The 25,742-nt window shown below is 35.8% G+C and overlaps 3 protein-coding genes across 7 annotated transcripts in view; 2 read left to right on the forward strand and 1 right to left on the reverse strand.

Moving 5' to 3' along the window:
• LOC105265519 (uncharacterized) overlaps nucleotides 1-2,757 on the forward strand; it is a 50,564-nt gene extending 47,807 nt beyond the window's left edge. Inside the window, exons 4-6 of the mRNA XM_011303051.1 lie at nucleotides 112-227; nucleotides 1,323-1,558; nucleotides 1,964-2,757. Of these exons, the coding sequence (XP_011301353.1) occupies nucleotides 112-227; nucleotides 1,323-1,558; nucleotides 1,964-2,081 (470 nt within the window). The 3' untranslated portion in view covers nucleotides 2,082-2,757. The remainder of the gene's footprint in view (nucleotides 1-111; nucleotides 228-1,322; nucleotides 1,559-1,963) is intronic.
• Nucleotides 2,758-4,392: 1,635 nt separating this feature from the next.
• step (cytohesin steppke) lies at nucleotides 4,393-17,541 on the reverse strand. 2 transcript variants are annotated; one of them, XM_011303054.1, is made up of 7 exons: nucleotides 17,305-17,541; nucleotides 16,283-16,356; nucleotides 9,229-9,834; nucleotides 8,093-8,204; nucleotides 6,757-6,984; nucleotides 6,598-6,667; nucleotides 4,393-6,503 (listed from the first exon to the last, which is right to left on the reverse strand). In XM_011303054.1, exons 1-7 carry the CDS (start codon nucleotides 17,381-17,383, stop codon nucleotides 6,416-6,418), a joined length of 1,257 nt encoding a protein of 418 aa, XP_011301356.1. In that variant the 5' UTR covers nucleotides 17,384-17,541; the 3' UTR covers nucleotides 4,393-6,415. The 2 variants fall into 2 exon arrangements, with proteins under 2 accessions (XP_011301356.1, XP_011301355.1); XM_011303053.1 differs by lacking the exons at nucleotides 16,283-16,356; nucleotides 17,305-17,541 and adding an exon at nucleotides 13,196-13,619.
• Nucleotides 17,542-19,725: 2,184 nt separating this feature from the next.
• Nucleotides 19,726-25,729, forward strand: LOC105265524 (lactosylceramide 4-alpha-galactosyltransferase). Of its 4 annotated transcripts, none has more exons than XM_011303059.1 (5): nucleotides 19,726-19,899; nucleotides 20,417-21,348; nucleotides 22,093-22,510; nucleotides 24,238-24,448; nucleotides 24,913-25,729. In XM_011303059.1, the coding sequence occupies exons 2-5, from the start codon at nucleotides 21,099-21,101 to the stop codon at nucleotides 25,180-25,182; spliced, it is 1,149 nt and encodes a 382-aa protein (XP_011301361.1). In that variant the 5' UTR covers nucleotides 19,726-19,899; nucleotides 20,417-21,098; the 3' UTR covers nucleotides 25,183-25,729. The 4 variants fall into 4 exon arrangements, with proteins under 4 accessions (XP_011301361.1, XP_011301362.1, XP_011301360.1 ...); XM_011303060.1 differs by having other exon boundaries at nucleotides 20,771-21,348; XM_011303058.1 differs by lacking the exon at nucleotides 19,726-19,899 and having other exon boundaries at nucleotides 20,223-21,348.
• The last annotated feature ends 13 nt before the right edge of the window (nucleotides 25,730-25,742 follow it).

Consider the following 25,742-nt stretch of genomic DNA (forward strand, 5'->3'; position numbering starts at 1 on the left):
AATTGATTATAATAACTTGACTTATATTCTTCAATATTACCGGGTTCACCAGCCCATTGACATTTATTCCCATATTTTATCATTACGTGTTTTCTTTTTATTTATTTTCAGATGACTGTCCTAATTGCGTGGATGAGCATGCAGGTGGTCTTGCTACACCCTCCAGATGGACAATGCCCCTTTTAAAACTCGGTGAAAAGAGATATTACTTGGGAATTTTTTTCAAGGTATTCACGGCTAAAATTCTCTGAAGACTTTTTTTTTAACGATTTTTTGGATGCAGTTATGTAAAGAGTTATATTTCTTGCGGAATAATATCTAGATTATATTATGGTATATTACTTTACATTATCATACTGTTTTTCATGTTCTTGAACAATTGCATTAAATGTAATGCATCCCCTTCCATTCTCAGTGTTTTCGTAACTCAAATATCAATGAAAGAAAGAAAAACAAATTAAGATCAATGAAAAAATAAAATATCAATGTTTCAATGACTCCAAAACTTCAAAATTGATATATTCTTTTAAATAAATTCGCAGATCTATCATTTCTTTTTCTCGCAAAGAATAAAAACCGGTGATTAAATTTTTTATTGAATTAATGTCATGTCTTTTTGGAACGAAACAAATTTATTATTGCTACAATATTTTTCCAAATTTCATAACAAAAAAAAAACGAATTGTCTATTAATCTTTATTACAGAATTATTTCTTATTCTGATGAAACAATTTACTGGCGGAAATTGTTTGAATTATTCGAATACCCAATTTATCTGAAGTATTACGAGCTATTAGATCAATAAAATAATTTAGTCAGCCGGTTATAATTACCGAGATTATTAAATTAATGATAACCCAACATTTCAAGTACATCGAACAGTATTCTAAAAACACGAAAACACATAACCCCCAAGCTCTCGCGATAACCCGCGTTATCATAATAATTACCCACCCCCTAATCCATGCAAACTCGATTATTTCCTGCGCTGTTCCTTAACGTTTACCTACTCCACAGTAGAAATGCAAATAAAAAGCTTCTCATCCGCTAAGAAAGTGCTAAATAAACAAAAAAAAAAAAAAACTCGTATGACAAATGACCGTTGCGAAATAAGCCGTAACACCGAGAAAATATAGTACATCATCATCATCATTAAATAGCTTCCCCACACATTCCTAACGAGTTAACATTTTTCCCCCGATACGTTTTATCTATTTTCTCGATTGGCTGTAAATTGACGTGAAAGTTAACAACTCGAGAGACGAAAAATTAACGCATCATACGACATCCCATTCTACAGCATGTAATTTTTTGATAATCAGGCAAATTGGTACCGAGCCTCGCAGTATTGTCGTTACCACGGTATGCACTTGGCCAGTATTGCATCACAGGAGGAAAACGACAGATTGGAGAAGCACATCAAGGACTTTGGATTGGGTCATGAGCACTTCTGGACATCTGGCACCGATCAGGCTGAGGAGGGCACGTTTTTCTGGATGGCAAATGGCAGACCCATTACCTTTGAGAATTGGAATGTTGGGGAGCCCAATAATTTTCGGTAATTCCCTCGCTTCATTAATATTACATTTTTGCACCTCTGCAAAATTTACCTAACGAACTAGACTGCACTTCAAATTCGAGACTACCCATTTCCTTCTCTTCCCTAGGCGTATACATTTTTTCCTAATTTATAAACTGAATCTATTGTTAATCACTTCAAAACCCATGACATGATATTAAATCCCCGCATATATGTGAAATTCCTAAGTCAAGATATTTGCCTTAGTCAAGGTATTCGACAAATTTTGGGTAAGGATGGTATTCTACAGGTTTATCCGAATTCTTTCCCTCTATTTTCCGTGAATATTTTCATCGATTTATCGAAGATCCCTAGAGATGATCCCTACCACGAACTAGATAAATGAATGGGTAAAATAATAATTATTTTCTTTTCTACCCAAAGGTACGAAAACGGAGAAGAAGAACACTGCCTTGAACTTTGGAATCGTGATGGAAAGGGGCTCAAATGGAACGACAGTCCCTGCAGTTTCGAAACCTACTTCGTCTGTGAAGTTCAGTGATTTCGATATCCAAACATCCGAGAATATTTAATGAGGACGTTGATATTTGGGCGCCAATATAACTAGAGAAATCATCTTAACGCCAAAGGATGGATGAGTGCGAAACAAAACAAATGTCAATAGATATCGATTAATTTTCAAGCGCCAGCAATGACCTCAAGGGCTATCCATAGAAAAAAAAGAGTTAAAAAATGATGACATTGATTGAAAATTTCCATAGACCATCCATCAACCATCAGATTACGCATGGACACCTCAGATTTAGCTTCCAGTGCACAATAACTTTGACCACACGAAGACAAAATCTGATGTTCAAATTCCACGCATATCTACCTGACATTATAGATACTTATGTAAATTCAAGATGAATGCCATCATTCATATTTTTCCAACAAAATACCTTAACAACTCGGGGAAAATTAATACCAGTGTACCTCAAGGTACCGCGTATTCTGTAAAGTTATTTATGTACCTTAGATCGTGTACTATTAATACTTTTTCCTTCTGATTATTTTTACGTGGTACATCTCTACGATGTCCTTCCATGCTAACGTTATTTTTCTAGTTAAATAATAAATAGAATAAGAATACCGATAATATATGTATGAGTGTTCAAGAAGGAGATCGTATTGTGTATTCTATTTGTTGAAAATAAAAATCACTCAGACAGGACTAATCCTTTTGAGGATTACATGAGTACATACCGCAGAAAAATAGAAATAACTCATCATAGAACATATTCTTCCAAGACAATGGAAATGTAAAAAGAGCCCTATACAAGATCGCAGCATAATTCCCATTAATTCTCTCAGAATTATCATTAAAAAATGAGAAACATCCCCATGAATGCTTCAATTTCCTGCAATTCCTAATTATTTTCTACGTGACGCAACTAGAGATGAATAATAAAATCACTCACCGGTGTTGGATGGAAATTCCTGGGTTTCCACCTCTCGTACCGTCTCAGCTGCTACCCCTGGAGATCCATCCCTGGAGTTCTCTTTCATTGCACCTTCTCTCCTGAGGACACCCTTTCGCACCAGTCTTATCTTGGAACCACTTTCACTATTCACATCTCACTGCAACAATTTCAAAATCTTTATTTATTCACTTTGATCACTAAAGAGTTATTGCCGATATCCTCTCATTTCTGGTTTTCCGTAAATTTTTGGTAAACCATGAGTCATGTTGACGTGAAAGGATATAACGTTTTTTCTTTTATCATTAATCACTGGCTCACATCGTTTCATACTGATGCCTCTATTTTTCTCATTTTTTGAGAAAATTTTGTGAATTTTTGTAAATGTCCAATTCTTCCACGGTAATGAAACTTCATAAGACGTTGGCTAGTAATAAAACTTGGAGACGGTATGTTTTTTCACGTTAATTTCTCAGAAATTCGTGAAATCGTCATTTCATTTGCTTCACATTTTAAAATCAAACACAAACTCACTCTCACCCGCGACTTCGGACAATCCATTGTCTGTCCTCTTCCTTGTTTATCAACAAATCGATCACAATGTATCCCCACAAATGGCCTTCATGCCGTCGACAGTCACACACTCACAAATAAAAACCTTCAGGCGCCGTATTTCCAAGAATTACGCACATCGAGCACATTATTAATTAATTCAAATTGAAATTAACACAAAATACTGACTCAAGCATCAGTCCCTTTTTCAGAATGAGGCGACAGGCCCCATCTCCTGGCCCCAACAATATTTAAACGCACGGGTTCGGGGATATTTACACCATTCAATTTTCACAATGTTCTAGCACTTGTAATACACCACAATAAATGTTCATTTCATCGTCCAATGATCCCCGCTAATCACATCGCCCGATTGTCTCATTATTTTCAATAATTGTTCTGATTTTACACTTTATTTCCACGAAACACATCGGCGAACACGAGATCCTCTGTACAGTTGTACGCCGGCCGCCATTTTGAGTCTCGACAGGTCTGATCCTGCAGATATCGGAGAATTTTCTCTCTCTAATATAATTTCATCTGCGTCTGAACACTATCGGTAGACGAATAATGTAGATATTTTTAATTATTTTCACGTTTTTACCTCAAATTTAAGCGAAAAAGCCAAGAGCACATGTCAGAGAGTACACACTCGCTGTAGCCAGCGCCATATTGGAATGCCGGGAGCGGAAGGCAATTTCAAATTCGTTCCGTATTTTTGCAGAAAACAAATATTACTATCGATGGAATAATTAATAACCAATTTGTCTTTAATCAATTATAGCGTGCTCTCGAGTAAAAAAAATTGAAACAATCAGCGATACGTGAACGACCAGAAAATTTTTACGAAATCAAATTATTTATTTATTAATGGCATTTAAATTAATACATACATGGTCTTTTCGGTTTTCTACACAGTTCATCGCTAATATACAATAACAAATTATTCGAAACTCATAGAAACCAATAATATACAACAAAATATACAAATTCATTAGTGAACTATAGAATACACCATCTCTTCAGTTATTCCATATTTCTCTCATATTATACATTAAAACGAATAAACAAAAACACGTGAAGAATCTCAATGAATTGTCGAAGCCACAGTAATTATTGCACGATACTGAAATCGGTGAGTTAGCGATCATCGAGATTCTCCACCCCTCATTTCATAATCTCCTTATCCTCCAACATATTCCACGGATAAGGGATGAGATGCTGTACAGAATCAACACTTGAAATTAATTTTGCGGTGGCGATTTACATTATATCAGACTTGATACCGGTTTCATCACTCGGGACTATCGATTCAGCTCATCATTTCGAATAGAAAATATTTCTATTACAACCTCCAACAAAGGGCTGACGAAAAAAAAAGCATTCACACTATCTTAAATTGCAGAAAAAATTCAACCACATCATGCTGCAATTGTCTTCCCTTCAATTATTATTATTATTTGGCCTATTTTATGTTTTATTTTCTCTTCACTCTCTTGTTTATCAAGTAGTAAGGCTTCTTCGATGTTCGACGTTTCCCCGGTTGTACAGAAAATTCATTCGTTGACGTCGATAATTACAAAAGCACTCGTCTATTCTCAACATATATATGAAAATCATAACACCTCATCATCAATAGGGACATTTACATGAAACTTTAATCAAGAAGATTACTTGCGGGAATCGGAGGAGAAAATATTGATACACACAAAGGAAAAATAATTCTTCCAGAAAAAATTCGGCAATCCAAAAAACTGTCCATCTTTTACCTCAAAATAAGTTGAATTCAAATGAAAACTCAATTGAGATGTTCAAGTATTCAGTTGCAAGTCACTTGAGTCGAATAAAACTTACCTCTCTTGAGGAAAAAGATAATTACGATCAAAAATTTCTAACGATTATTTACGAGAAATAAGAAATATTTTTGCTCTGCACGTTTGTTTGTTCCGATCGGCTAATATAAATGAAGACTTTGGATATCCCTCTTAATTCCAGCTTTCGTACCTCGCAGTGAAAAAATATCATGCAAAACCCCTATTTTTCTTCGTAAATGAAACACCTGTAAAGCATTTCTATTCGGCTTGCCTGAATCATCGCTCAAATCAATAAATTGTACTATCGTATTCAAATATATATAGATCATTACAATTTGCATTGTTCAATCGAATGAAAAATATTCCATTCCAGTGTCACGTCAACTAATTTCCTCGCATTAATTCCCCAAAACTAAACATGTTCAGTAGTTCTGGCTGCACTTTCAGTAGCTATTCAAATTTTATTGATCAATAATAGAGAGACCCTCCAACTGAAAAGGAGTCTACAGTCTCTGAACTCTAGATATTTCCTGCCTCTTTCCTCCGTGGATTATAAATACAACTATCACATTAACACGTTCTCACGACCGTTAATTCTCAAATGAAATTCTTTTTCTACACTGGTCTCAATAAACTGACGTCTGTCGACTATTTTACAATTTGCTTTCACCTCCGAGCATCAGTAAACAAAATAATGAAAGACCATCGCACAAAGGACATTTACAAAATAAATAGTAATATGAAATTACCAGTCTCCACGTATCGGTATAGGAAGCAAATAACGCAATAAACTAAATAAATAAATATTCTATCGTACATCTCACCAGGAATACGTAGTTCAGCGATAATTATTTTGATTTCTGTCCCCTCTGAATGGCACAAGAGGGAGACGAAAGTTATGCTCTTTTATTTGGTTATTTGTTCTCTTTAGAACGTCTGAGTGGCCCCTGACGATTGGGGATGATGTGAAAGAAAAGAGACATTCGGCATAGCGTCATCCCCTGGGAAATGCATCCTCTCCAATTATTTCCACTGTGCTTTCATGATTTTTAACTCTTCGAGTGGACATTCGTCTTCTGAGCCTTCTTCTTTCTAGCAGCCAGCATGTCGTAGAATGGATTATGCGATATACTTTGTCTACAAATATGAATATAAACATATAAAATTTATCTTTCCTTGGATATCTCTGTACAATGGGGTAATAATGAATAAAATAAATCATAGAAATTACCTGACACACTTGATCCACTCGTCTTTCTCCTCGTCAGTTGCAGCTGACATTCTGTACACCGTATGTTTTCCTGAAAAAACAATATATTTAACCTACCACGTAATTTCTCCCTAAAATCCTTGTCCTACGACAACAACCCATAATATAATCTTAATATACCTTCAACGACTTTCCCCTCGCTGTCAGTTTTGCACGCCTTGATGAACTCAGAGCCAGCAGCATAGAGTTCAAAGCAATGGGGTTTGTTTCTGTCCTGCACCTCTCTGACCTGAATGTTCTCTAGTGGAATGATCCCCCGTGGCTCTTTGTCAGTCGTATACTCGAAGTAATACAGACAATTATCGTTCAAGATGAACCACCGTCTCTTCCAACTTTTGTAACGTCCACCTGAAACAATGCAATGCCACAAAAAAAATGGCATTCCTCCATTAGAACTCGTTGCATAACAGGAAAAACGTGGGGCTAATTATTTACCTGCTGTCTCCGACAAGGGCAGCAGTGGGATAAAGCGATTTATAAGATCAATTCGATACTTATAATACTTGTTTTTTCACTAATGCACATCCAGAGACGAAATAACAGGAATAAAACATGCGAAAAAACAATTCATTCATCTTCTATTTCACGAGACATTTTTTTCATTTCCCTATGGAATGTGTTTACAACTTCTGTTGCTACATGTGACAATAAATTCTAGCTGAAAATGGTACGTGAAGCGCTCTTTTTCTGGGACATAACACAACTAAAATTTCGGGTACGAATCCATTATCAAGGCACGAATCTTTTATTTTTATCGTAGAGATTAGATATGTTGAGCTGTCTAGGATAATGTATGATACATCTGCATATTGTATCCACTGTTTCTAACTAGAACACTGAGCTAGGCTATATATAATAAGCTGGGAGGGGCAATAGACTTGGAAAAATAGAGCGTGTTTTTTTTTTCAGAAGTGCATAATTAACTCACGCTTAAGAAAAAATCAGCAGCGAAGTAGAGAAATTTTGTTGAATAACGATTGCTCCGACGAACTACTGATTTTAGGAGGAGATATCAAAAGACTTTTTTTATCGTGTCTCTAATCAGTCACAGAAAAGTTCTTTTAACGTTTCCATTGTAAATCCATAGTTTTCGAGATAAATTAATAATTAATAAAAATGAAAAATTTGGATTTTCAATTTTTTTTTAATCTAACATCACCACTTCGCTACTCAAATGATAGTCTTGGATTTGTATATATTTTTCTTTGAGTTCGATGTGATTTGAGCGGTGTCTGTTCTTCCCGGAATTCTCGATTTTAACTTAATAAATGCAATAATTTTTAAAAAGAGACTGTGTTAATCTAATCAGTAATTTTCCGCGGTATGTTCTCGGCTTTGTTGCAATAAAATATCAAAAACAAATGGTTAAGAATAAATTGTTGAGATTCCTACACAATCTTGGAAATAATCAAACGACGGAAAAAACCATGAAAAATCTTCAACTTTCATGCTATACCTTGTTTCCAGAGCCAACCTTCCTTGTCAGGATTGAAGAACGTGTGCATCAGGTCGTTGCCATCGTCCTCTGGTATTTTAAACGGCTCCGTTTTGATACTCTCGTATAGACTCTACGCATAACCAGAAATCCGCAATTTATTCTCATTGCACAATACTTTTTTGATGGATAGAACAAAAAAAAAATTAGATTGATTGCACAACATTGTGCATGCGTCAGTGCTATGCGATTATCAAATAGTCGATGCGACGGTGTGCATCCTTTGGAAAATTATGGCATGAACGTGCGATTGAGAAATCACTCGAATGGAAAAAGTCTGTCTACATCTTGAATGTATCAAACTGATTCTCGAAATGAGTGTAATGATAAGAATTTATGAAATTCAGAGGAATTAACGGGTGAATGTCTGCACTACTGGTGCATCAGTTCAACAGTCATTTTTCATGTACAATTAATCAAACTGCGGAGATAGCTGACCTTTATAACGTGAAAAATAAAGTTATCAGAGAAAAATAAGGAGCATCCACACGAGTGACCCTTTGATAAATATTCTTTGCTTCAAAACACATTACAATGAGCAATCTTCGTAATTATTTTTGAATTTTAATATGCTTTACGCTCAACAAAAATTATTCAATCAAATTAATTGATAGAATTGTTTTAAAAAAAAAAAACAACAAAAAAAACATGAGAACAATGAGTATTAGAAAGTTAAATAAATTGTTTATAGAAAATTTATGAAAAAAAGAAAAATTGCTATTTTTTCATGATTTTGTGACTTGTTCTTTGAAATTAGACTCTTTCTTCCAGATATTTCAAATAGTTAAAATAAAAATTAAATTCAGACCATTGAAAGTTTAAATAATAGCATTATTACAAAATTCCCCGAAAATTTGGGTCAAGTGAGGCTTCAAGAGAAGCTTTAATGAAGGAAAAATGCAGGAACGAATCGGAACGACAAAAAAAGTAAAATCCTCAGGTCTTCTCAACATAGAATATTCATCCAATTCCTTTGTACTCAATGTCGAAGTATAAATCATTAGAATTCAAGGAAAAATCATGAGTAACTGAGTGCTGTCATTAACTTAATCACCAGGAATTGCCCAGTGAAATAAAAATAATGTAAATATACTCACAACTAATAATTCCCTGGGTAAATCTCCCCCATTATTGATACCTCGGTTCATCGTAATGAACTGTTCGACACTGGGTTTGTCCTTGACACTCGGATTATGCAACGACGTGTTGAGCATTATAATCGCAAAACTAAGAACATAGCAGGTATCGGTATTGGTGAAGATATTTGGATTGAGTTGACAGTATCTCTGGGCAAAGCACTCCATCATCCTGTCGATTTTTTGCGCCTCCCCAGGTAGTCTGAATGACCACAGGAATTGTCGTAACGCCTGGACGAGTATGAGATCAGTAAAATCATGAAGTTCAACGAAGGCCCGAAGTACTCGCTCGTTGAAATCATGCCTCTCACCGAGGTAATCACCGATTGCTGTCTTATTCAGTCCCTCGCCCTTGTACAAAAATTGGGCAACATCCTCCGGCGTTGGGGCTAGAAGATTGTGCTGTATCAGGTACTCAATCCCCTTCTTGGGATCCATATTGAATTTTTTTCGACCTATGGACGTCTGTTTCGCCTTGTTGGAGGGCTTCGTATCGTCCGAGGCGAGACCTCCACCCTCCATCGACTCCATCTCCGCCACAACCTCGCCAAGTTCATCTTTTAATTGCTGAAATTCCAAAATACATTCCATTAATTTCTCCTATTTTTATCATTCCAAAGAGAAAACATTGCATGTCTCAATCGTATTTTTCAAAATATTACATTGCGATATCACACGGAATACATTTTACAATTACCTATAATAGACCAAAATGAAACATCTTACAGTATTTTTGAATATTTTGTATAATATCGTTATTAATTATTATCTATTATTATTTATTGATTAATGTGTGAGGACTAATCCGTTAAATGTGATGAAATGCAGTGAAAAAAACTATCGAAATATTTTCAGGCGTATTATATTGGTCGATGGTATTTAACGCATAATATTTTGATGTTATTTTTTTATAATCAATATTACTTTCAGTAATATTTAAAGGTAATACCATTCCGAAGGTCCCCAGAAAATCATTATAAGGCATTTGGGTTAGTCTCAATATCAATTTAACAAGAAATCTTTTACTGTAAAACATAAGAAGAAAAAGTCGTAACTCCATTAAATAATGCCGGATGTTCATAACATATCAATAATTAACCGAAAATTGTTAATTAACGACAAGACGAAGAAAAAACCGTATGTGCCGTTTCTAATTATATTTTAATACACAACGCAAAAGAATAGCAGGAACAGAGGTTTTTCCTCGTTAAAAATCGAGAACGTGAGAACACCATTTGATTTTATCCCATTCAATCCTCATTCCCCACGAAAGATAATAAAAAATGAATAAATAAACACCCCGCATGCTACTGTCCTCCAATCCCTCACGCAACTGCTGTGGTGAGGGCTGAATTATCCTGAGAAATATGTAATTTTCGATATTGCGTATGCAAATGTACACGCCGATATGAGGGGAAAAAAGGGCGACTGAAAAAGGGACTGACCGGATGTGAGCCCTTGTATTTCTCAGAACCCTCTGACCAATTATCCTCCTACCGCAGAACATTCACTTCTATTTTAAGATCTGCAATTGAGGAAAGGACATTCAGTGGCATAGGTCAGGGAAATTCCAGAATTTCCCGTTCGTCCATTCAATTTTCCACATTCTCAGTGAGTTCACCAGACTCATACCCAACTCTAAAACGTGTGAGAACGATGAATGAAGGTACAAGATATAAAGGAAAAGAAAAAAATAATAATTCAGTCGCCTGTGGTATGATATCCGTGGAGAATAAATGCAAAAGAATTTTCAAACGTTTCAGTCGACGTATCATGAGACCGGAAGTGGCTCTTCCCGGTAACGAGGGCGCGTACAACAAACGCAGAAATTGTGAAGACGATAACTGGAGTCGACAAATTTAATCTTTTTAATCTTTTTTTTTTTCGTCGAAAGAATTTTAATGCCTCAACGATTTTACCCTGGGGATATACTCGCCGGGGAAATACCGAATACGAAAGTTCCAGAACTAAATAGATACATCGTTTAGACTAATAGCTGATAATTCACTGCGGATGAATTGGAGAGACACGAAATCGGTGCCAATAGGAGATATTTTTGGTAGATTGCCACCGGGTCGAGTGCTCAAGGGGCAGAGCTTTTGATTTGACTGTAAAAATAGCAGGGGCACAGCTACGATTGGTTCCTAACTGAGAAAAAAAAACATATGGTTCTATCGGTATTTTCAAGCACACCATTTTTTTTTTTCATTCCAGTATTTAGAGAAATTGTCAAATAGATCGAATTTTTATCTTGTTGAATATCGATTAATCTCAAAAACTGTTGATTTCAAGAGGAAATATCAAGACGTTCCCTCTCAGGAATTTAATCAGCTGTAAAAACAGTGCTTTGCTATTTTTTCAGTGATCTATCTTCAATCAATAGCTTTCGAGATAAATCGATCATTAATTAAATTGTAAATTAGTATATCTCACTTTATGTCATGTCTTCAGCAAGTGTACAGTAATTTTTTAATTCGCAAATATTTTTAATTTTGTATGTTGAACGCTCGGTTACATATTCCAAACCTCTTTATTTTCTAAGTGTATTTTTTTTCCTTTGTTTATATTTATGCACATTCAATGTTTACTGATATTTATGTAAAATTACCCTGTTGTATTTTATCACATGAAATTTCATAAGATCCAAACAAGTTGTTTTTCAAATTTATCCTCGGGATTTGGAAGAGTGTAAATAAGTCGTCATTGTCAAGTAAGCAATGTGGATTTTCATTTTTTTTTTTTTCAATCCTTTTCCAGCGACGAAACCGCCATTCGAGAATTAACGACCATTCCAATAACGTGAGTCACGACAGCATTTGTCGTAAGGATAGAACATATTGGTAAATATTCCTTTGTCGTTTCGCCATTTATTTTTCCTCGTCCTGTCATAATTTCGAGAAGAAGCCAACTAACTCTTTATCCTCAAAGCCAATCGATTCATCAAATTCCAATCCCCTGAAGGAGAAGACTGCAAACAAATTCTTTGTCTCCACCTGGACTGAACAAAATGCAAAGACAACATCACGAATATTTGAATAATAATTCAAAATCTACCACCCACAATTCCCAAATCAATCAATCTCCATCACAACCATCTCCAAGTCTAGCTCCACCCCAAGCATCACCCCAAATAAAATTAGCAGCGTACAAACTCGTTTGCATTATCATAATTATCAAGGCCATTGTGGTTTTGGAATCCAGCCAAACATGTCGCGACGTCCTCGAAAATCCTGGGCACACAGCAAAAAGAAAGAAAAAGCCGAATAAAATAAAAAAGAGAAACTCGAAGAGAGAGAAAAAAAAATCCGGAATAACAATACAAAGAAAGATTGGCAAATCCCCAAGAGTTCTGCATTTACGTTTGCCAATTAACTCACAACTGGACTCCTGAAGAGACGAGGAAAAACAAAAAAAAAAAAATTAGATCAAACCGCCGAAAGCCAAAAGATAAACCAAATCCACGTGTCGAGGCTCTCCCCATGGCAACTCCGTCGAGACGACAAATACGAAATCATGAATCAATCAGATAAATGATTTTTGTTATTATAGTAGTTACTGGCGTCAGAAGGTGGTGGCAACGACAAGAGCAAACAATGAGTCTGGTATTATCGCTTTTGATAATGTCCAAGTCTTCTGTGCACAACTGGGACGAGATTACGTAGATCGTTACGAACGAATAGGCATTCATCAGCGTGCAAAAACCCATCACCAACGCCTTAATGTTCATCCATTTACCCTAGACTATCGTGAGAATAAATCAATCAATCGATCTAAACGACATTTCGATGGATCCGAGTTATTTTCCATTGACATTTGTTTACAATTTTCATGACGTCACTTGATGACTAACACGGAGAAAATGAGAAAATCATTGGTCATTTCTATTCGAGACATATTCAATCCTCAGGTGTGTTTATTGAAAACTTACAGTGGATATTGTCGTCAAATCCCAGGCACTTTTAACCGGTTTTTGTCCTGCCTTCTTGCCCTTTTTTCCAGGTCTACGTAAACTGGAGAACCATCCAGCTGCAATGGCAATAGCATTTGTGTCGCGTCTCTCATCACCCTGTACCTGATCTAGTGCATCCACTGATCTACCAGTAAAAATCATTCTTGGTCCGATCCGGACCGCGTAAAGTCCTTTAAATTATCGGAATTATAATAAAAACACTCGTGCTGCTACTATTGAGGCACTTTGATTCAATCATCATAGAGTCATCGAAAATTTTCAATCGTGCACAGCGCGAGAGAAATAAATTACTCGAGTCTTTTAGTGTTGTCGCGGAATCGCGGATATTTGAGAACCGCGCGCGTCGACGTGCGACTTGGACTGACATGGGGTACCACATCGGTGTCGGCAATCCGACAATCTTTACTCCTTCCGATGAGAAATCCCTCGTCACCCGTGCCATTCTCCGGAAAACCGATAACAGAGACATCTGCCAGCCCCGGGGAAACCTCTTCGTGGTCTTCGATTTTTCAAATAAACAACACCGAACGCGCCATACAAGGCGCTGTAAAAATTGCAAATAAAAATCATGACTGAAAATTTAGAAATTAAATGATTTCAAAATTCAAATTAGCCGCCTCAGACAACTGAACCAATGAGGAATAAGCGCAACAGACTTTCGAGATATCGATAGTCTCGAGTTTTGTTCTTTTTCATTAAAAAAAATAGAGGTACTCGCGGTTTGAATGATTTCCCATAATTTTAAATCATTTCGAATCATTTTAAATCATTTTAAATCATTTCAAATCATTTTAAATCATTTCAAATGCGTTCGAATGATTTTAAATAATTGCAAGCAACTTCACTGATTTTAGATGATTTCACATGATTTCCAGACTGATCTCATGTGATTTCAATTAAAAGTGGCACTAGAATGGGGCAAAATAAATCGATAATCATTTTTTTAAACAGCTAACTCAAGTGTTATTGATAAGACGGATACGTAAATGTGAGAAATAGATGGTACACAATACTTTCAAGTAGACATTAAAAATGTATGCATAAACTAAAGTAAAATATAGGGGATCTCTTAATCTTTTCAGACTTTCAACGACAAACTTTCAAATTCTTTTTATTCCAGTAATTGTTTTTTTAATAAATAATATCAAACATTGAGAAAGAAATTGTTATTGCTTGATATTCATTTTTTCGAAAAAAGTATTCAATTTTTTCAGTATATTGTGTTGTGCACTTTCGATTTCAAAAAATTCAGGTGAATTCAGTCACGCCCCATACGGAGAAATTCCACGAAAAAATCGATTGTAAATAAAATTCAATAGAGCACATGTCCAGACACCCTTCGGGGAATAATTATCATCCGACAGTCTACAGATACGTTTGAATACCTTTTGTTGGTGTTTTTCTCGGTGGCAAAACCAGCAGAAGAGTGAGTACATTAAAGGAATGAAATTGGCTATTCTCGCGAAGAATTACCTACCCAAACCGAGGCAGAAAACAAACTGAAATATCGATGAATCGTGAACAGAAAAAGAGAAAGAAGGATAATATTTACTGTCAACATGCGCAGGAAATAGATCTCATCATTAATTATTGGAGCAAAGTCGTGACGTGCAGTGAGTAAATGTACCGCGAAATTCAGAGAAAATATCAAGAGCATTTTTTGAAATAATTCAATTTCATACTTCTCCCCAAGTTCATCGGATTTTCCAATTATTCTAATTATTATAAACTCCCGATTTTATCACCATTATAAATTTATTTCGCGACAAAGATAATCAAATATTTATGAAACCCTCGAAAAGCTTCTTTCCTGCAGACGTCACATTCAAAAATATTTCATGAATACACAAGGAGATAAAGTTTCCGCAATGACTAAGTGTATCCGCTATCGAAGTCAATGCGGACGTCAGTGTTATCACTTGTCTCCAGCCCTTGTTATTTCCTCAGAATCTTCCTTCACAAATGCTTCTTTGATAGAAGACAATCCCCATTCGGTATAAATTTTTACCGGTCTTTCGAAGGCAACTGTCGACCTGGAGACAGGAAATACACCCGCTGCACCTGCTCAACTCCAAACCCAGAACGAAAATAATGAAATGTTGCAGGCCGGAAGTGTCAACAACGATTATGGAAATAATCACTCGTGAACGAGCTCCAGAGGTCTCTTATCAATCTCGCTTTTCCTCTGATTCATTGATGACGAATCAACAATCAGAAGTGTTTCAGAGATTCTCGTCATTAATTCAAACTCCGAAAGACCAAAAAACCATGATAAATCATCAGTCTATAACGCTCTCTTTTTTTCACTTTTCGGATAATTCCTCTCTTCCTTTCTCATTGAGGTAATATCCGGTATACGCATTTGAAAACTCATTAAATAAACTTCATCACTCCACCCCACACTCAATTTCGTTTACAAATACCCTTACTTGTGTATATTAATTATTATGTATATAAAATGTAAATAATTGGCTGAAGGTTTTTGGGCGAAGGCGAGGTAGTGAGAGCTTGCAACAAATTTTTTTTTAAATAGCAAAGACGACATAAAAATAATAGAAAAAAATGTCTAGTATTGATTTTTTTAATCCATATTGAACTGATTAGATTCAATTACGTGCTAATTAGCTAACACACCCGCCTCGTATTTAATAAAACAAAAGATCCATCCTGTCGGTCATATCCTCATTAACCCCTCAAATTCCTGTCACTGTCCAGCCGAATAGAAAGACCAACCCAATCAACTTTCAACAATTATTTTCAATTAATTTAATTAATTATTTGTGGTTGGTTAATTTAGACTTTCGTTGCCTAGTAATGCATCCCGCAAATATCAGTTTAATTGTTTCCTAAAAATTGATAAAGAATTTTATGATTTCCTTAAAAGTTCAGAGGATTTCCGGAGCCTCTAAAATTTTAAATGTATCACATGGACATTCAATTGAATTTATAGAGTTTAATGAGTTCCCAAAAATGAAAACGAATGAAGATCTTTTCCCTAAAAATTCAACCAACAATTTAACCACCGAATAAAACAGTAAATTGTACCTGTATTTCCAGTAGCAGCTCAGTCTTCTTCCTTCGAATGTCAATCAGGATTTTCTGCTGTTCGGGGGTTAATTCTGGAAAAATAGCAACAAAGAAAGTCTATTAACACCTTGAAGAATAGTACAGAGGCAGACGATTAGAATCAATTCGCTGTGAAAATCTAAAAATAAATTCCCATCCATTAACGGCACCACATCTCCCCACCTGGTTTAAATAAATGAATGAAACACAAGAGAAAAAAAAATCGTTGCTTTATGCACCGTAATGGCATAATCATATTCATGCAATACACCGTAGGATTTTTTTTCCTTCACCTGCCGGGAAGTTACGTAATTGCAAGGGAATAACCCCTCTTCCTGGAGCAGCCACGAGGAAATTGTGCGAAGGGTAAAAACCACATGTTTCCTCGAAGAATAATTCCCGTTTGTTGGAATAGACTTATTAATTTCCTATCGATTCCCTGGTATTTATAATTAACCAATATTAACCGGAGAATCGCTCACATCGAACCATAAATGCATTTTTAGAAAATCCATAACAAGAAAATAAACTGAAAGAAGCCACTTGCTATCTATAGTGACCTGAATTAGACACTGTCCGTTCTAATTCCAATTCAAAAGCAATTACTGTCCTGGATTCATCAGTCGATAAAACAGACGCTGAGTTCGATGCTCCAGTTGATCAATTTGTTTACAATTCAATGAGGGGATTTCCCCACGAAATTCCATTTGCCCAAAATTCCAATTGAACTTTTTCAATCAGAAGAGAACGGAGTGAGAAGATGAGAAAATTTTGAAATTCAGAGGGGATGATTGAGATTTTCCAGGTGAAACCGCATTAATAATTATTCTGAGAATATTGTTGTGGGTTTAATTTCGGGAGAAGTGGAGAAATAGGGGAGGTGATGGGTTGTTTATTATTGAGAGATGGGTAAAATGCAATGAATTAGTGGATTAGGGCTGATGGAGTGGATGATTGACAGGGAGGATTTTTGTTGATGTAAGAAACAAACTGGGACATACCTGTGGTGCCAAATTGGTCGACCTGCTGGACCCCAGGATTGACTGTGGTGGCAGTCAGGCCATCCAGGTCCTGCCACATTTCCAATGTCACGATTCTTTCCAGCACAACACACACTTTTTAACACCCAACAAAACACCAAAACCACCTCAGCCGAGCGCCGCCATTTTCAACTGTCCCACCGTCACTCCTTCATTCTTTTTTTTTCCCTTCTCTCCCCTGTGCCTGTGGCCATCGTCTTCTCTTCCGTGTGCGATCACCTTTTTCCAAAGGTGACCGTGGCAACCATCGGTGATGCCATCTTCTGGGCAAGCACCACAGTGTATATAAATTAATGAATTCCGAAGATAATAAATCTTTAACGAAAATCTCACGTAAACCGCAAAAAAAAATTGTTTTACGTCAATTTATATTAGATTATAGGAGAAAAATCTGAAATATTCACTCAATTTTTAGGCCTGTCACTAAAAAAATACGAAAAAGTGGCGTAATTTCTCTGGCGACTGTAAAATCCAAAGAGGATTGACTAAAGTAGAGGCTCAATTCTGAGGGTTGGAGTGACCCCAGCGGCATGGCAGTACTGCACCCCAAGAGAGGGAGGGCGCTACATGCAATGGGGGTGTCTACCCGTAAGCCAACTCGGTAACTGCCTCAATAGCAGTCGAGCTGTCAGAGGGACCAGTCAACGGGGTGAATGTTATTTTCTGCATTACGAAATTGGTATTCACTGAAATTGAAAATTTTATGGAGTCACTTAAATTTTTTGCCCCCATGTAACCCTTAACCAAGTCCAATTAACCCGCTGATTAAGGATTAAGTGGATTTGGTTAAGGGTCACAAAGGGGCAAAAAATTTAAGTGACTCCATAAAATTTTTAAATTTCAGTTAATGCCAATTTCGTAACGCAGAACTTAAAATTCACCCTATCGACCAGTCCCTCTGACAGCGAGACTGCTACTGAGGCAGTAAGGCAGTTAGCGAGTCGGCTGACGGGTAGAACCCCCACCATTAGGTGCGGCCCCCACTTTCTCTTGGGGTGAGGTACTTGCGCAGAACTGAGCCACTCAGTGGGAGTTTGAGTGACCCCACCGGCATTCTGCCCCACCTCACCCCAAGAGAGAGAGGGGGCCGCATCCAATGGTGGGGTCTCTACCCGTCAGCCGACTCGGTAACTGCGTCAGTAGCAGGCCCCGAGCTGTCAGTGGGACCAGCCGACGCGGTGAATATTATTTTCCGCTCCACTGACACATTTTTGAAAATTCGGAATTTTTCAATTTCTGTGAATACCTCCACGATTGTCATATTCCCCTGATACTTTTCTGAAAATTTACATTTTTTAAATTTCAGTGAATACCTCCTCGATCCTCACATTCTCCTGATTTTTTTTTGAAAATTTTGTATTTGTCAATTTCAGTGAATACCTCCTCGATTGTCATGCACCGCTGATACTTTTTCGAAAATTTCCAATTTTTGAATTTCAGTGAATACCTCCTCGATCCTCATGTGCCCCTGATACTGTTTTAAAAATTTCGAATTTTTCTATTTCAGTGAATACCTCCTCGATCTTCATGCTCCCCTGATACTTTTTTGAAAATTTCGCATTTTTCAAATTTCAGTGAATACCTCCTCGATTTTCATGCTCCCTTGATACTTTTTTGAAACTTTCGAATTTTTCCATTTCAGTGAATATCTTCTCGATTTTCATGTTCCCCTGATACTTTTCGAAAAATTTCAAATTTCAGTGAATACCTCCTCCATTTTTATGCTCCTCTGATACTTTTTTGAAAATTTTTCATTTTTCAATTTCAGTGAATACCATCGTAACGACACCCCCATTGCGTGTGGCGCCATCCGTCTCTTGGGGTGCAGTACTACGATGCCGGTGGGATCACTCAAACCTCCAGAACTGAGCCTCTACTTCAGTCAATCCTCTTTGGTAAAATCTATCGGAGATTTCACGAATCATTATGTTCAAGAATTTTCAAATAACATTCCGTAAATTTTACTCATCTCTTCGAGTAATTTTTATTGCACTTTTCTCGTCGTGTACTTTCTGCGTGCGTAGATTTAGAAAACTCATTCAAAGAAAAATATATTGTCCTTTCATTTGAGTATTTTCTCCCCTAACGCAACAATACGAAATTTAAACTCAAAAACCACTAATTAATCATAAATTTATTCGAACCCTAACTTGGCACATGCCATGCGCAAAAAATTTCGAACTTTGATTTTTGCAAAAAAATTTCGTTATTCTTTCTATGTGCCTGGTTTTCTATTGCATACTAATAGATTCATGCGAAAAGTAAACCTGAGGCTTTAAACAATGGTAGCAGCCCCTTTAAATATTTCGTGGTATTATCTTTATAAATTATAGGCACACCACTGCGTCACCGGATGTAATCATATCGTGTTGACGGTCCAATTTAATTGATAATTGTTCAGTTAGACCTTGTAGTTACTAGACGGCCATCTGGTTTTTTTCGCTACTGGATGCGCAGTGCGGAGATTTTTATTTCTCCATCTGACTTATCCAGTCCGTTTCATATAAAATAATTAATTTGCAAATTTCTCTCCACTTTCTACTCCCTTGAATAAATGTAAGTGATTCATAAAATTCAACTAATTTCTCTGCCACTCATTAATTTATTAGACCAAAAATACAAAACAGACATTCAGTGCCAGTTTTCATAAATAATCCTGTATTTTACCGGAATTTGTTAAAAATTAAATTAATTAAAAATTAATTTTTCAAATGAATTTCCAACAATTTCGAAAATTACGAAATACTTGAGCTTTCAGTATTTTCCCGAGTTTTCATTATCATACTGATAAAAAAATTAGAATGTAATGAAATCTCCTAAACAAATGGCTTAATTTATAAATCTATCATATTTTATACTAAAACGTGTTATATTCAATTTCCAATATAATATCAATGAAAAATTAATATCTACGAGATTCTCTGATCTCCAATAAAGAATCGATACCGCAATATAAAATATATTGGACTCATATATAATTAAACTTATCCAAATACACACCTATTCCATTAACAGAACAGAACAACTCGCCTAATGCATCTAAAAAATTTTTCAATTTATTATTGATTTTTAGTTAAAAAGATGTGCCGCGTAAATTCGCGTAAATTCGCGTAATTTCGCGTAATTTCGCGATACTCCTAGTGTTTACCCACCCTTCCGCTCCATAAAAAAAATAAACAATTCGGTTAGAACCCCCGGATGGGTCCCCACTCATGCGCATTTTTCCCCTCGTCTGTAAGAAGAGGGTCATGTATTTACATGGAGGTACCGTCAGTATGTAAAGAATAGCGATCAGACATACAGCTGAGACGGGCTTCGAGGATTTCCTTTCCATCTATACAAATGAAACCAGCATGTTTGATGAAATATTTGATGATCTCATTAATTCATCCCCTGATAAACTAATTTTTGGATGAGACGAGTACAGATATTTCAAACGTCTCGATAATGCAAGGGGCTGCAAAGTGAGATCAATAAAACGTGGGAATAAGTGTGAGACGTTAAAACCAGTTCATACCGAATAATGTAGACATAAAGGTTCTTGTTAAATCGTTAAACTAGTGTGCAAAAATAAGTATTACATTATGAAGTCAAGAGTTTTCGATAAATCGTGGCCTCGACATGTCAAGGGCTGTTCTCCGTTGCCAATACGCATTTGAGCGAATCATGAGAATTTTCCAGGATGATATCGAGGTATTCAAAGTGAATCCATGACATAAAACATATCCCTCGGTGGTTGGAAGGTGTCTTGAAAGATGTTGGAAGGTGTCCAGAAGATTGATTTTTTCATATCATTGAGAGGTGGAGCCTCCACCATCTCCAGGAAGATGAGGAAGAAGGTGCTGCTGGGATGCTGCTTGGGAACTTTACTCTGCATTGTTGTATTGAGCAGCAATCACGAACTCATGCAGAGGGTCATACCCTTTTTTGTTAATCCTCCTGAGGATATAAGTTGTTATGTTGAAACATCAGCGCCGGGATCACTCGAAGTTATTCTCACAACAGGTATCTCCATTTTTTCCAAATCCTTACGTTTTTTTTTTACCAGCAAATGAATTAATAGTTTCATATATCATTTTTTTGCTAGGGCAGGACAAGAAAAATATATAATCCCAGAATTATAATTGAGATATAGTTTTTTGCCAAAATTATATCGTAAATATATTCAATTTACATTTTGAATTTATCTGTGATCTAGCCGGCGAGACATTTCCAGAATATATCTCGGATAATGATTTTTTTTTAAATGTGTGCGACATATTTGTGGGTATAATTAGCAAATATTTCTGGATATATATTTTTGCCACGGGGGAAGGGGTCGTGGAACCCAGAGCAATTATAAATTATTATTTTTAGCGAGTGTCAACACAAGGAAAGAATAACGAAGAAGTTGAAGGAAAAATATTCAAACCGTAAATTTTATATTTGAATCGTATTTTCTTTTGCGAGTGGTTCTATTTCTGTCATAATGACTGGGAATGTTGTACGTATGATTGAAAATACTAAATGAGTCCAAAATGCATTAAAAATGGTTTCAACATTTTGTTTTTTAATAAATGGAATTATTAATAAATTGAACTGCAATCGTTCAGAAATATTTGAACCAAAAAAAGCAATTCGGGATACAGGGGAAAGCGATTTGTCTCTAAAATCAATATTTTAATATTATAATAGTTTAAATAATATATTTTGTAGTATATTTATGATATTTTAATAAATGAACATTGTGGTTTACGGATTGATCAACAGATGTGAATGATTTTCCAGAGGATAAAAATTCTCCGAGGGCATCCAACAATATATTTTTTCACGAAACATCCTGTTTCGGAGATGAGGGCATCACCCTAACTCCTAGACAAGCCTGTGCAGTGGAATCAGCGGCGAGGATGAATCCAACAATGCAAGTTTACTTATTGGTGCTCAGTCACTCGAATTTTTCGGTGGTAACAAAGGAAATCGTCGAGGCATTGTCGGCCTACAAAAACGTGAAGATCAGAAGGATTTTTATGGAGGAATACGTGAAAAATACACCCCTGGAGGAATGGTGGGCCTCAGGAATTCTCAGGACCAGCAAGTGGCCGAGGAGTCACATGTCTGATATTCTCCGGTATCTGACTCTCTGGAAATTCGGAGGAATTTACCTCGATCTGGATGTTGTCGTCACAACGTACGTAGTTTTCCTTCTAAAAAAAAATTTTTATTTTAGAGATCATTTTTTGGATCAGAGCGCAGTATTAGAGACTGTTACACAGTTTTATGCCGGGAATTTTTGAATAATTGCCGATGGAAATTCACTAGTTCCGTCGATGTAAAGAAAAATTCTCCGAAGGCATTCAACAATATATTTTTTCACGAAACGTCCTGTTTCGGAGATGAGGGCATCACCCTAACTCATAGACAATAATAATAAATAAATAATAAATAACAAGTCTGTGCAGTGGAATCAGCTGTTTCATTTCGGGAATTTTGGAATAATTGCCGACGGAAATTCACTAGTTACTTTTGAACCGTTACTTATCAACGCATTTCGGAATAAATACTCAGTGTGATAAATGGATTGACAAAAACTGGGGTACTCGAAACATAATTACAAAATGAGTAATTCCTCTAAAAAATAAAATTTTTTAATTGTCCATAAAGTTTTTATTAAATTATTCTACTTTAATCACCAAATTAATCTTTCAGAGTTTTCTAGTCCTTTACATAATTCTGAAAATTTCTCTGGATGTAATTCATTGCATTCTGTTTAATCGAAATCTGAGTGGAAAAATAATCCATCGAGTAGCACTCGTGCTTGAAAAATTAATCAGATAATTTTAAAGCATTAGTGCCCTTGATACTGAATAATTCTAGTACAGAGCTAAGAAAAACGCGCGCAAATTGTCGAACAACGAAGGCATTGACACTCAAAAATTTCATATAAATTCCGGACTCTAATTGAAATAATTATTCATTGGGATAATTTTTATTGATTGAAGCAAACAAAGGAAACGGAATTTCTTGCACTTGTAACATTCCTTACCTAGAGCCGTACGAACAACAATGAAGAATTCATGACCAACGTATGTAGTATTGATTTTAACAATACTATACTCGTAGTTTATGAAAAAAATAATAAAAAATCCTATTTCCCCGGAAGAGTCCATTTACTAGAAATCGATATCCTGTTTTTCCGATCGAAAGATAATAGATCTGTTTTCCCAGCTCATTGTACGCTTTTTCATTCAGATTATCAATTTTTAATAAAAGTTCTCTCACAGAAAATTGTTTCACTGTATATTATAAAAAGTAATATCTTTTTAGTGATAAAATAATCAAATCAATTAGCGAAATCGAGACTGTTTATTTATTTATTATCGAAAGTCGAATAATAATGAGTGCATAGGTAATTAAGAAAAAAATTTAAGACAGTAATAATGAGCGGAAATTCATTTAGAAAATTATTAGTGCTACTTGGAAAATCCCATCTTTTGTGCCATTCAAGTAAATCTTTTGAAGACTCAAGTAATTAATTTAGTCATTCCGTTAACCCTTTAATTTCAGCGTCGCTGATTTTCTAATGAATTTGTTCATCTCTTCAGTAACTGCTTTGGACAGTTACTAACGATTTCATTTCGCCTGAAATGAAAAAATTTGACTCTGTATTTATCTATTGATAGCGTATGCACAAAAATGTGAAATACCATTTTCTTAACTAAATTCAATAAAAATCAATTCTCTTTTTCTATTTTACACGATTTGAAATTATAATCAAAGAAATTAAGGAAAACGATACTCGAATTTAATTCTGTTGATCATGCAAATTTTTATAAATTCTTCAATAATAATGGCGAATTATGTCCAAAATTTGATTGTTTCCCAGTAATAAAAATATCGTGAAAAAAAAATTGACAGGTCATTGGAGAAACTGACGAATTTCGCGGGGGCAGAGGATTGGGAGGACGTGGCTGCTGGTGTTCTTGGGTTCGGAATGAGTGGTTTAGGCCGAAGAATCGCTGATGCTTGCTTGCGAGATTTGAAGAAAAATTTTCGGGGCGATGTCTGGGGTAATAACGGTCCAGGTGTCATTACAAGGACTCTTCAGAAATTGTGCGCCACTAAATACGTGAGTTGAACGATCATGCAGAATAATTGATCCTGTCCAGGTGGGAATACCCCCTGCGACTAAATTACCCAAGTCTCTTACTACGACAGATGTTGAATTCAACAACGAAGAAATTAAACGTATCAAATGCATTAAAATGCATTTTAGGATGTTCTACTGGTATTTTTTTATTTGTTCTATTTTTCTGAGATTTATTGAAAACTTTTGAAAAATTTTATTATCTATCCCGTATTTTCAAAAAGTCGAAAACTCAACTGAAGAAAAAATCGACTCCATTTTAATTTTCCACTTTTCATTAAAAAATTCACGAGTAGGATCTTTAAATTATTGTTAATTAGTAGGAAATAAACGGTTTTTATTAGGCAATTCGTCCAGATTTATTACTGTAACGTAATGCCCTCATGATAAAATGAATACCGTATCCGAATAAATTTTTTAGACTCATTAATATGTTTCCCCCACAGGCCCGTGATATGACGACTAAACGATGTCGTGGCTTCACAGTATATCCACCCTCATCGTTCTACCCCATCCACTATAAAAAATGGAAACTATATTTCGACGAGAACGAGAAAAACACGACAATGACTATAATCAATCGAGCCCTAGCGATTCACGTGTGGAACAAACTCAGTGGTTCAGAAGTCATCTCACCCCCTAGTAATGTGCCATATGCCACAGTGGCTAGTGAATTTTGTCCGAAAATTTACAGCCGCTCTGGAAAATTTTTCTAAACCCATCATTTTATAAAAAATGTTCATTCAATCGTATACATTTTCGGGTCTTTACGAGTCCCAATGGTCCCAATCTCCTTGTACCGGCATTCGTCTGGACCCAGGAAAAATAGTCTTTTTTGCGAAACTCGCTCGACAGTGAGACCGAGAAATTAAAAACGCCAGAATTTTGTACCCGCGGGCATCGGACTCGCGATTTTCCACACGCCAGTCTGACAGTCTGACTTTAATCACTCGGCCATGGTCATTAGCCCACCATTTTATATTCAATTAATTCCCTAATGAAGAGGTAAACCGGTTAAGTGTTTTTTCGATGCCAGTCTCTAGGTAATATCTTAGAATTCAAAAAAGATAGGAATACTTTTATTTATAGGTTTTTTAGAGGCAGATAAGTACAGAAAAGCTATCTATATGAAAAATTCCTATCTTCTTTCAGTTTCCTTTTGATTATTTTGATTTCATTATCACTATCTTCTTTCAGTTTCCTTCTGATTTTTTTTATTTCATCATCACTATCTTCTTTCAGCTTTCTTCTGATTATTTTGATTTCATTAACACTA

The sequence above is a fragment of the Fopius arisanus genome, unplaced genomic scaffold, assembly GCF_000806365.1.
Source record: "Fopius arisanus strain USDA-PBARC FA_bdor unplaced genomic scaffold, ASM80636v1 scaffold00030, whole genome shotgun sequence".
In the NCBI taxonomy this organism is placed as follows: domain Eukaryota; kingdom Metazoa; phylum Arthropoda; class Insecta; order Hymenoptera; family Braconidae; genus Fopius; species Fopius arisanus.

Excerpts from the sequence above, each read along its gene's own strand:
- step (XM_011303053.1), bottom strand. The coding sequence starts at position 13,378 with ATGATTTTTACTGGTAGATCAGTGGATGCACTAGATCAGGTACAGGGT. Across the intron at positions 8,205-9,228 it reads TACCCAGGGAATTATTAGTT|AGTCTATACGAGAGTATCAA; the intron begins GTGAGTATATTT and ends GGTTATGCGTAG. Across the intron at positions 6,668-6,756 it reads CGAGGGGAAAGTCGTTGAAG|GAAAACATACGGTGTACAGA; the intron begins GTATATTAAGAT and ends TTGTTTTTTCAG.
- LOC105265524 (XM_011303059.1), top strand. The coding sequence starts at position 21,099 with ATGTTGGAAGGTGTCCAGAAGATTGATTTTTTCATATCATTGAGAGGT. Across the intron at positions 21,349-22,092 it reads CGAAGTTATTCTCACAACAG|ATGTGAATGATTTTCCAGAG; the intron begins GTATCTCCATTT and ends ATTGATCAACAG. Across the intron at positions 22,511-24,237 it reads CTGGATGTTGTCGTCACAAC|GTCATTGGAGAAACTGACGA; the intron begins GTACGTAGTTTT and ends AAAAATTGACAG.